General features: G+C 41.2%; 1 protein-coding gene across 1 annotated transcript in view; it reads left to right on the forward strand.

Annotated features, from left to right (window-relative positions):
• The window catches only part of SHTN1 (shootin 1), a 152,144-nt gene extending 142,628 nt beyond the window's left edge, over positions 1–9,516 (forward strand). Inside the window, exon 17 of the mRNA XM_084841960.1 lies at positions 9,312–9,516. Within this exon, the coding sequence (XP_084698086.1) occupies positions 9,312–9,516 (205 nt within the window). The remainder of the gene's footprint in view (positions 1–9,311) is intronic.
• The last annotated feature ends 2,953 nt before the right edge of the window (positions 9,517–12,469 follow it).

The raw sequence follows: 12,469 nt of genomic DNA on the forward strand, positions 1-12,469 counted from the left end.
GATATTAGAACCCGGGGTCATCTGATGAAGCTGATTGGTAGGAGATTCAGGACAGATCAAAGGAAGGTCTTCACACAGTGCATAGTTAAACTATGAAATTTGCTACCACAAGATGTAGTGATGGCCACCAATTTGGACAGCATCAAAACAGGACTGGACAAACTCATGGAGGATCAGGCTATCAATGGCTGCTAGTCCTGATGGCTGTATGCTACCTTCAGTATAAGAGGCAGTGAGTCTATGTGCACCACTTGCTGTGGAACATGATCAGGAGGTTTCTATTGCACTCATATTCTACTTGTGAGTTTCCCACTGTACTTGCTCACAACTTACCACACATCCACACTTTCTTTTGACCCCAGTCTGCTTTCCTCCAAAAACTGGGGAATGATGAAGCTCAGGAGACTATGGGGACAGTGGCTACCTTGTTTCACACTGACTTCCTACTTTCCCTGATTCGCTTTCACTTGGGTTAGAGAGAATGCCTGATGTTAGTACTGACAGGTTGTATATTTCATGGAGGGAGGCAGGGAGAGAACAAAACTGATTAATGCAGGATGCAGAGAGGGACACCAGACTCAGAGCAGATGGGCATTGAGACAAGTATCTTTTTCATCATAAGGTGACATACAAGTCAGCAATGGAAAATAGGTATATTCATATAATTGATCAGGTTGAGATGTTTAAATGATTAAAATGAATTAATCAAATCTTTAGAATTTGAAGGAAAAGCAGAGCAAGTCTCCTGGTCTTGATATGCGTTAATAGTTGTTTTGCTGGCATTAGCTTTGGTTACCAGTACACAAGATTGCACTCTGCAGTGTAAGATAAGCAATGCAAGAGGTTGGCTGTCAGTATTGAGAATTTAGCATTAAAAAGCACTGAAGACTGATATACCACTCACTCCAGCTTCAGCGTTGAACCCAATCTGTAGTGGAAGAGGTTTGGGGCTGAAAGACCAGGGGAAAATGTGGGTGGGTGGAAGCTAAGTTGTATACAATATGTGACACCTAGTCCAATTGTTTTCTCAAAATATTTAACACTGTAGGATTCTCATTTAGCAGTTTATCCAGAGAAATTAAGTGATGATTTTGTTCAGTATGATACTAAACATTCTCAATGTTCCTGAGATGTGTGTACACTGAAAGGTGTGTCCTACTCTTCCAAGCTTTTGTCCCCACTTAGTGCATTCTCAGCACTTAGTAAACATTTCCATGTAGTAGAGGACTCAGTTCACAGAGCAAGTGACGTAGAGGGTAAGGCTTAATCTGATGATTTTATACAATTAAAGGATTTTCTCTCCTTCCCTCTGCTGTAATCTTAGCACCACTGAATTGTCTACTGACACTGCAGGAAACAGCTCCACCTGAGAGAGACACAACTACAAAGGTTTTCCATGCACAGTTTGAACATGGACAATTAAGCTTTAACTACAAATTGGAAAGAACAACAGGATGTTCTGGAAGTTGAGAATCTTCTCTTAAAAATAGCTGCCCTGTTAACTGCAAAAAAGGGGTATGCCGAGGCATGTAGCCACAGCTGAAATGCAGTTTAAAAGTGGCCGGGGTGGTTTTAGCATCTTCTCACTCCCACTTCCCTGTTCGTGATATCGGAAATATCGGAAATCTTAAGACCACTTCTTGAAATGTAGATGTCGTTCAAGGGTTCCAATGCTTGTGTCCCATCCCAGTGCTAGAGTTAGGTCATAGCCCAGCTTTCAGTACAGCAGGAGCCATCGGCAGTATTTTCAGTATTTTCCTTGGATAATGTGGATGCATAAGTGCTGTGCAAGGGTAGTTACTTGGAAATGGCAGGCAAAGCAGAGATGGAGGGGATGGCAGCCTCATTTGTGGCTTAAAAAAAATTAAGAGATTTCAGATACATGTGTGACAAAAGGAAGCCAAGCAATATCATATGACTCAGAATTAATATCCCCCTTTGCCATATGTAAGTTGTAAATTAGCTTTTCCATCAGGGCAAGCTTCCATCCATGACTATACCAAATGTTTAAAGTAAATCTGAAGATTTTCATCCCCCTGCTATTGTAAATTGAGCTGCTGTTAACAACAACAACAAAAGTTCCCTATGTAATAATTTTGTGCCTATAAGTTGGGAAAGGAGTGTGAATGCTGGGGGTTAGGGGAACTAATTGCTTAGTAGTAATAGAAATCTGATTAAAAATGCGATCCCAGAAATCTGATACGTGGGGGCAAAGCCACCACATGTGAAAGAAGGGCCTGTGTTCCATGCATCCTCCTCAACAATTAGGGGTTAAAGAAGGGTTCATAAAGCTCAGTTTCACCAGAGTAAGATACCATCTATGAAGCAGCTTTATGGAATGCTTATTGAACAGGAAACATTTAATGGAGGCAGTTACCACATGTTTTTCCACCCTGAGTCAGAGATAGTCGGAGATAGGTCTGCTTCCCAAACAGCCCTGAGTCTGGAAAACTGGTCAAATTTTGCATCAGTCATTATGTGATATAAAATGGAGATCAGACCTTTTCTCTGGCTTGGAATTTCCAAGCAGATATTCTCAAATGGGGTGAGATCTCATTTGAGAGTGGTTTAATTTTTTTTAGCAAAGGTTTGGACTTGGGAGGCTTTCGTGGCTTTTTGACAGCCATTTGAGTTATCTAGGACCCTGTCACCTCAAAAAGAAATATCCTGATGGTTTGTTAGCAAGACTGAATATAAGACTGGAAGTTGGAGCTAATGTTATCCTCATAATGTTATTATTATGATGTTCAGATGTTATCATAATGAGGGATTGTGTGTATCTAATCCCCCTGTTCCTGCTTTGGAATCCAGGAGGAGGGAACCAAACTCCTTTTCTCCAGTAGCTAACGGAAGTGGCAGCTGCTGAAGAGGTCACCATTGTCTGTAGTCCCAGAACCAAAAGAGAAGGAGGGGACCCGCAGTCACTGCTGCATACCGCCTGTCACATTTCCCTTGGGCCCCCTCTTTCCTGATGCACTCACACACACAAATAGGGAGGCTTCAGTCTCAGGCCTTTCATTCATTATCAGCAGGTTCATTACAGATGCAAATCCTTGAAGACTCTCAGGCTACAAAGGAATGCCTCCAGGGGATTCAAATGGGAACACTGAGGATGTTGCCTACAGTTTGCCTGCTGGCTAGGGAGGGATGTCCTGCCCTTCCAGTGATTCTTCCCTACGTTGCCTCTCACACATCGCTAACCAGGTCGACCATCTGAGCTCTGCCCCTGACATTTCCCTCTTAGCTCTGCACCGTAGTCTAGCATCTCTTAGGTCACAGCCCCCACTCTTCTTGTCCTCCTCCTCTTCCCGGCTTCTCACAGAGGGGGCAGGCTTCAGGCCCAGCCATCTGGTAGTTAGTAACCTGAGAAGCATGCCTACCCATATCTGAACTGGCTTAGGAAAATGCTTCCCCTGGTTCTGGCTGTTCTTCTGAATCTGAGCTGCTAACTATCTCCCTGTGCTCAGAATCAATCCTGACACCACCTCTTCTTGGCAGTAGTAGCAGCAGTAGTAGCAGCAGCAGCTAGCTTTTTAAAGGCAACAGTACCTCATTCACTATGACGGGGTATCTCTCTCTTGAATAGGTGGGGAAGCTTCTGCTAGAGCACATGAGGTACCGTTCCCTTTAAAAACATAAGCACCGCTGTTGCTGAGGATAGTTTGGTACATGGCAGGGATAGTAGTTCCTCTCTCCTTTCCTCTCTCCTCATTCATATCATTTCTATACTACCCAATGGCCAAAGCTCTCTGGGTGGTTCACCAAAATCACAAAACCTAATGTAAAAAACATTAACATACTCACTGAAAAACAGTTTAAAACAGCTAAAAACAATGATCGTGAGATACTGGGACCGGATAAAACAACTGACATTAAAATCCCATCATATGCCATCAAATGCTTGGGAGTAGAGGCCAGTCTTAACCTGGTGCCGGAAAGATGGCAGTATTGGTACCAGGCATATCTCAGTGGGGAGATCATTCCACTGTCAGAGGCTACCACTGAGAAAGCCCTCTCCCTTGTTGCCATCCTCTGAGCCTCTCATGGAGAAGGGCCTCGGATGTTGACTGTAGCGTAGCATGGAGCAAGGAAGATTATGGGATACTAGACCCATAATCATGTTTGTAGTGGAATGGGAAAGAATAGAGAGATGCTCTGTATACTCATGGGGAACAGAAGCAACAAAGTTGTTGCTCATGTATGGACATTGAGGCAGATGCCAAATCACATATAAGCATGATCCCAGAGTATGGAATCAGCTGAAACCCAGAGTCATTTACAAAACGTATCTTTTTCCAAATCCATGTCTTAGTGGGCCAAATTGCTACTGTGGATAGTAGAAAACTGCTTCATATTCATAGTTGTTTAAGGGGATGAGTTTTGTCTTATTAGATCCCTCAAAAGTATTGTGGTTGTTGTTCATCTGCAAACGGGGGAAATTATAAAACATACCCAAACCACTTCCATCGATTCTCAAAAATGTAATTTACTGGTTTTTGCTGTAGAATAGTTCAAAGTGATAATTATTTTTGTTTTCTAGCAATTCCAAGGTAACACATCAGCTTCTAGTTCCCTTTGTAGGATTGTGATTTAAGGATGCAGTCTAGAGCAGGGCTGGGCAACCTTCTTTCTGTTGAGGGTCACATTGCCTGTCAGGGGTCGCATGTAGGCAGGGCTCAAGCCAATGGTAGGCAGGACCAGAGTCACTCCATTTTCTCCCTGTTCCTCTTCCATCCAGCTCAGTGGGCTGCCAGGGAAGGAACAGATCACTCTAGCTAGAGGTCTGAACTGATTGCGTGCAGAGAGCTTTTGAAATTAGGCCGAGAGCTGCAAGTTGCCCAACCCTGATCTAGACCCATTAAAATGAAGGCAAGATTTTCCATAAGCTTCAAATAGCTAGGAATTCTACCCAGCTCCCATTACTGTAGAGCACAACATGACAGTGTTTTAATCACTTCTATAATTCGTAAAAAATATCCTTCATTTATCAGACTGGCACACAGCTTGGAGAATTATTTCATTATTAAAGTTTTGTCTTCAGGTTTTAATAAAGCAAGTGCACTATCAAAGCAAGAAGGTGCAAGCATAAGATTTCACCGAAAAGTCAGAAAGATCCAAGGCGCAGGTATCTGCCGCTTAGTTTATCCTTTCTTGTTGCTGTTTGGTTTAATGCTTTGGTTTACATGAACACTGTGGATAGATGACCTATAGCACTGACTCTTATGTGGAGTGTTGTATCATTTTTCTTGCCTGCTTTTACTGGTTTGTGTTACCTTGTGAAATGTATAATAAGTGCTTATATTTGAAATGGAATTCAGTGCCGCTGTTGTGTAAATGCAGGACACATGTGCTCTCATCTAAAACATTTGCTTTGTTTCAAATAGGTATGTGTACAACTGTTAATTTACATTTTGACTTCCAGGACAAAGTTCTTAATGGGAAGCTGGCATAGAGCTGGAAGTTGACACCCTCTGCCTTTTATAGATCTGTAATCACAAAAATTGCATTCCATACAAATTGGTCCCGAAGTCAGAAAATGCCTGTGCAATTATTCATAGCAATACAATGGGGAGGATTAAAAGCAAACTTCTCCTTCTACCCCTACTACTTTTCAAATAAAAATAGTTTGTACATTTTTTTAGAATTATTTAAATTTGTACTGGCACTTATTCCAGAGTAGAACAGTAAAGTTTCATTAATGCCACTGAGACTATTTTGGAATGAACTAAGAATTGAGTGCAACCTACTGTGATCTGCTCTTGTTCCAATCCTATTCATTGCAATAAAGCTTGCAGTGAAAATAAATCAAGGCAGTTGATTGCGATAGAACTTTAAGAACATAAGAAGAGCCATGCTGAATCAGACCAAGGGTCCATGTAGTCCAGCATTCTTTGGTGGATTGTACCCTTTTATACAGAATCCAAAAATCTGTTTTGATCCGTGATGTTCCTGAGCAAAATTTCAGCTCAGGATACAGTGTAGTAAGTCAGCAATAAACGCTTGAGAGAGATTTTAAGATTTTTAACAATAATATTGCACCATAAATAACAGCAGTTGCATTGTTGTTGTTGTTTTTAAGACTTTGGGTAAGGAAGCACCAAAGGAACCCTGAGTGGCAATTTCTTATTTCACGCTGGAACATACAACATCTTAATCACTGGATTTTGCCATTAAACTGTGTTATATTGACAGACTTTAATCTCCCATTTTTCTGTCCTTGAAGGTGATAAATATGATTGCTCTCAGGCTTCACATTATTCAGCTGTGCATCAGCCGTTGGATTGCTGCCATCCACTAATGCAGGCTCCCCATGGAGAGCCCAGTGAAGAATTATACTCTGATTCACCAGATTGTGTTAAATAGTCCAGCTGTTGAGATTTGAAAGATAGTTACATCCAAAGTGAAATAAAAAGGACCTTGGCATTTATGGTTTGACCATTTTTCTAGTGTTGGGGCAATCAGCATTTCAGGGGTAACATTTTCTAAAATACCTCCCTAGTCGTTATGTCACTTTCAAAGTTTCATTTGCCATAATCTTAAAAATGTTTTCCTTTCCATTTTCAGGAAAGAAAATCCTGAGAGCTGGGTATAATTTGCATAGACTTTGGGGTTTGAACAGTTATAAGCTGGATCCGTCAGTGGCCAGCTTCTGAACTAATTAGTCTCAAGTTCCAGTGTTAGTTGCAATGGTAGTGTATATAATTTCAACTATGAATATCACAGAAGCCAAGTAGCATTTGCTTTTAGAAAATACTCATTTCTTGTTGAAGACATCTGGCCCTGGAAAGTAAAATCTGCCAGGATTACAGTTTGCCTTTTCTGTGATCTGGCTTTCACTTGCTAAAATGGGAGGATTTTATTGCTTTAAGAGTGCAATCCTATGCATGTTTAGACAGAAAAAGTCCTACAACTCCCAGAGTTCCCCAGCTAGCATGGCTGGCTGGGAAATACTGGGAGTTGTAGGCCCCTTTTCTGCCTAAATTTGCATAGGATTGCATCCTAAGCCAATGAAATTGTAGAAATGTCTACTTCATCTTGCCTAGCTGAGTTAACATTTCTTCCAGAACAATTGCCTGCTGGTCTAATAAGACAAATCACATCAACTTCTCTTTCTTCCAAAAAATTCTTCCTGTACTTTCCAATACTTACATCTTACTGGCAGCTATCTAATACTGTGGTCAGAATTGCCAAATAATCTGTAGTCGGCTCTTCCAAAATAGAACTTCAGGCCAGTTGGTATCCTAGTGAGTTTTCTACATATGGAAGTTTGTCATACCTGTAGGAGAAAAATGCTTACAAATTTGCAGGCCAGGACATTTATTTGGGTAATTAGTATCCTGCCCTTCAATGAAAAATTATTCTTAAAGCAGCTTCTAGTACAGATAAACAATATAAATAAGACAAAAATAGCAATATAGTCAGATAAAATCCAAATTACAGAAAGAAATCTAGAAGTTGTGGGAAAATATTTTTACCTGACACCAAAAAGGCAACAGACTCAGCACTGAGTTAACCTTTCTGGGGAGAAAGTTTCAGAGCTGGGGCATCACTACAGAAAAGGCCCTGTGTCCAGTCACCACCCACCTCACCTCTGATGATGGTGGAACCCTATGAAGGGCATCCAAGGCAGATCTTAATGCCAAGGCAGTCCCTCCCAGATTTTCTATCCAGCTGTCAGTGATACATGCCAGGTTGCCCCTCGATAGCAATGCTAGATACGACGTTATGTTGGCAGGGCAATTCAGGCCACCAAGATTAGAAGATACCATCCCTTCCCCTTACCTAGACCATCCAACCCATCACCATAGCTCCCCCTGCCCAAACACAACCTCAAATTGGATAAATACCAGTGTAGCATAAATTGTTCTCAAAGCAGACTAAGATACACCAGTGCCTGGACATGGCATCTGCGCCATCAAAATCGCATAATGTAAACAGGGCCTCTGTGGTTTAGGTAGTTGATGCCTGCATGTACGTATGTGCTTTTTACAAACCTGTACAAAAAGTGTCTTTTCATAAAACTACAGAATATAGAATAAAATATATAAGACCAATATACTAACACATCTTTACAAAACCATAGGGAAGATCTTCAGCAGCAGGGTAAAAAAATGAAGCAAGAACGCTTACAACCCCAAAGCCTACATAACGAGGAATTTTTTTACATGTTTCAAGAAGGAAGGCAGAGATAGACTCTGAAGTCCTAAGCTTGAAGAATTCCAAGTTATAGGCACTATCACTGAGAAAGTTCTAACTCACAGCCCACACCCAACCTAACATCACAAATAGACAGGTTTCCCCAAATGGTCTTAATGGGAAGCTCAGTCAAGAAAACAACTATTTTGAGTTTCCTCAACTCCAACTAAAAAAAACAAATTGAGACAAGCATATAACACCCTCCCAACTTTTTTCAAGTCACAGGGACCTTTCAAACCAGAGTTGCTGTCATTACTGATTATATGTAACATAGGGGGTGGGCAGCTGTGGTTTCCCTGACATGCAATTTGTACGGAACTTAGCAGTGCAGTCCTATGTATGTTTACTCGAAAACACGTCCCACTATGTTCAGTGGAACTTACTCTCTAGTAAGTGTGTTCAGGATTGCAGCCTTAATCTTGTAGACCAGGCTTCCCCAACCTGGTACCCTCCAGATGTTTTGGACTACAAGTCCCAGGATTCCTGACCATTCCTCATGCTGGGTGGGGCTGATTGAAGTCCAAAACATCCAGAGGGCATCAGGTGGGGCAGGCTGTTGTAGACTATCTCTAAGGTATGTGACTAAAAACTAACATTAATTTACAAAGAGCTTTCTTTATAGGAAGAAAGTATTGGCTAGGTTTCCTTTTCTTTGGTTATATTTTGCTCTAGGCAAGAGAGGATGTGATCCGAAAGATAGCGAAGTGGAAATGCATGGCTTTCAGCATGTTAGTCCTATTTATTGAATTTTTCAAAAATATATTTTCATTTACCATCACCCTGTCCCAAGTACTAACAGAGATTACATATAATCAAACTTAAATGTATCAGAGGAGCAAACAAAGTAGAGGGAGGTAAGCTATTTAGATTAAATACGGCTAGAGCACAATGGTGTCGCTGCTACAGCTCCTACTACAGGCTCACCTTGAAACCCCCCTACTTGGCCTCTTACTAAAGGGAACAGCTGTCAGCAAGGATGTCCCTAGAACAAAAAATGACCATGTGGATGCTGAGCGGCAGGGCCAACCTGTGTGAATTTATTGCACTAAAATATTTGCAAGCACAATGTGGTTGTCCTATATTTATATGTTTTAAAAAAATGTCACCCCTTCCAGGTCATCAAGTGATGTGGGGCTTGAAAACAAGGTGGCTGGTACAGAAGAGCAAGCAGAATCCACGGCCCTACTGCATCCTGAGAAAACCAAAGAGCAAATGGCTGAATATGTGGATCAATGTAAGATGATGGGAGAAAACAGTCAACAGCTTCAGAAAGATACTAGTGTTGAGAAAACAAAAGAGAGAGACAGCTCACATTGCTAATTGATGTGCTAAAAAGCATTGACTTCTGGAACTTCTTTTCAGTGATTGTCAGTTGTTTTATTTATGTATACTGGGAAGGGCTATATTCTGCACTCTCTGTGTCTATGATTGTTTATTGAAATAGCCTTAGTTATACACAATCCAAAGTCTAATTTTGGGCCTCTCTGTCTCCTAGTATAGCAGGTTGTTCTTGCTCTTTTTTCTCTAAATTATTATGTTTATTTCTGAAATTATGCAAAGTATCAAGATTTATTTTGATGATGTCATTTTAAATTAATGCCTTGTTTAGGGCTTTGACCCAAAGCCCACTTAAGCTGATTTGAAAGAATAGATCAAGCCTTAATTAGGTAATCACACATATGCACTTGTACTACTGATAGGGACAAGCACAGATCAGTTTTATTAAACACAAGACACAATCTATTGGGGACTTCTCTGCAAGGCTCATGAGAATGTGGGCTACCACCTGAATCAAGAAAGCCTTACTAGGTACTTACTAGGCAGTACGTTCCACTAAAATTTGTGGAATTTACTTCTTAGTGAACATATTTAGAATTGCATAATTAGTCAATTCAGGGAGCAATCCTAGGGCTGCTAGACAGTGGCTTGACAGCCATAGGATACCTGGTTTTCTGGGAACTGACCTCGGAGCCCGCGCTCCAAAGTTGGTTCCCAGAGAACTGACCTCCCGGCACTTCCACACTGCCTCCGAGGCAGTGCGGAACAAGCCCGTGCACCGCGCTCACAAGAGGAGCGGCCGAAAAGGAGCGTTCCGGGGCGGGCGGAAATGCCTGTACGACACATCCAATGTGTCGTACAGCAGCCTTCTTTCCTGCTCAACCCTCCCGTGGCTAGATGGCCGCAATCAGCTGTTGTCTAGCCGCAAATGCAGGGCAGGAGAAGCATGGAGGGAATGATCCCCTCCATGCTTCTCCTGCCCTACATTGGATAGGCGGTTGCCTCCGAGTTCGGAGGTGGCCACCTATCTGAATAGGATTCGCCCTAATTGTATGAATGCTAATCGATCCATTTAAATAGGCAAACATTTGCCTATGAGGAAGACCAATGATTTTGAAGAAAAAAGCATATTTCCTTGCTTTTTAGGTTATATGTGTGTATGTTGTAGCAGAGACCATCCTAGCAGAGGCAGTCCCTTCAGCATAAGACAGAAGAGAGAATGCCTCTTCTATGAGGTGCCTACCACTTCTGTGCTTTGTAAGTTCTTATATGAAAACTAGTTATCTTCATTAATGTATTGCCCAATTAATTAGGGCACCTTTTTAATCAATCCAAAAATTGTAATCAAGTAATTTAGCCAATGAATTGACTCGCAGTGTATTCCCATATATAACTGCACAGAAGCAAGTTCCATTGAGTTTAATGGGGCTTGCTCCCAAGTAAGTAGACATAGGATTGCAGCCTTAGAGTGCAATGTTATGTATGTTTAGGCAGGGAAAAGTCCAACAGCTGGAGCTTCCATTATTGTATGAACTCTATGCACATTCCCTAAGTCTATAGCACCATTTTCTGGCAGTCAGAAATTAAGTCTGTTTTACATTTTTGATGCAACTTGACCAAACTATGCCATCTTATCCCCAACTGGTTTTTCAGCTAAATATTCAGTGTACCAGCATTTCATATTGTCAGGGATGTGCCCAGCACATGACCAACATCCCACAGCGATACAAGAGATGCTTTCGTTTCAGATGGCAAACCCACAACCAGCTGCAGTTATGTTGAATCCTTTCATAAGACCAAGTCCACAGAAATCTTGTCTTGACTTGATTTCACATTGCCATGTGGCTCTATCTTTAAATGTATGTGTATGGTGTCTGGATCAAGTGTAGGTAGCAGCTTCTAATTATTTCTGTAATGTACTATTAAAAATGTGTAACAGTGGAGTCATACATGTCGACAAGGTGACCATGAAAAACCATTTCTGCATAGCATAATTCGGGGGGGCGGGGGGCGGGTGCACATAGCATTTGTATGTTTCTAACTGCATGCTGCCCTTCCAAATTATACCCACGTGTACACCAGCAGGTTCCTGGAACACAAAGCACTGCTATAGGGACTACATGCAGTCAGGCTGCTCCTTGCAGAAAAAGGCATCAAAATGTTGTGCCACCACATAGAATGCTGTCATGCATTCGGCAATCTGCACCTTGAAGCTGTAACTTATTAAATGGCCCTGAGCTTAGACCTCTTTCAGATATTGGATTTGTGCTTAGCACAAACCTCTTTGCAACTCTTGGGGCTTATAATGGCAAAGTGATTTGAGAACGAGCCTGTATGCTATAATCCTGCAATAAATCAGCATCAGGCCCAGAACAGCAAACATACATCTTTTATTATTGTAAAATGACACCTGTAAGCTGTTGAAACATGGGGTTTTAACTGCATAGTAAAATAATTCATTTGGTTGTCACTTATATCCCCAATGAAGACCCACCAATATGCAATAAACTACTTTGCCTGCAAATTCACAGGTCACTGGTGTTTCCCAAATCAACATGCTTTCACACTATAATGAACAGGTGTGATTAGGATATAAATTTAAAATATATTTATCAATTTAATGTTCGTTTGAAGTTGGGTGGTAATGTTCCCGAATGCACTGTAAACATTTTATGATAGACAGTGATTAGTAGTTAGAATTAAAGAATGAATGTGTTTACTTTGCTAGCTTGGCTCTGTATGTAGTTAAATGCTTATCTCTGAAAAAGCAAATCAGTAAAACTGCAATCCTGTAAACATGTACTTGTGAGTAAACCCCATGGAACTAAGTGGGGCTTACTTCTGAGTAGACATGTATAAGTTTGAACTGTTAGTGTTAGTTGTGTGTATAAATACTTTTTTATTTTGCATGTTTGTTAAACAAATATTGGGGTTAATCTGATCAGTCAGTTAACGATTTCATAAATACAGGAAAACATGTCAATTCGTTGTTCTT

The sequence above is a fragment of the Heloderma suspectum genome, chromosome 3, assembly GCF_057233095.1.
Source record: "Heloderma suspectum isolate Gila_16-S chromosome 3, 16-S_ref, whole genome shotgun sequence".
NCBI lineage: Eukaryota > Metazoa > Chordata > Lepidosauria > Squamata > Helodermatidae > Heloderma > Heloderma suspectum.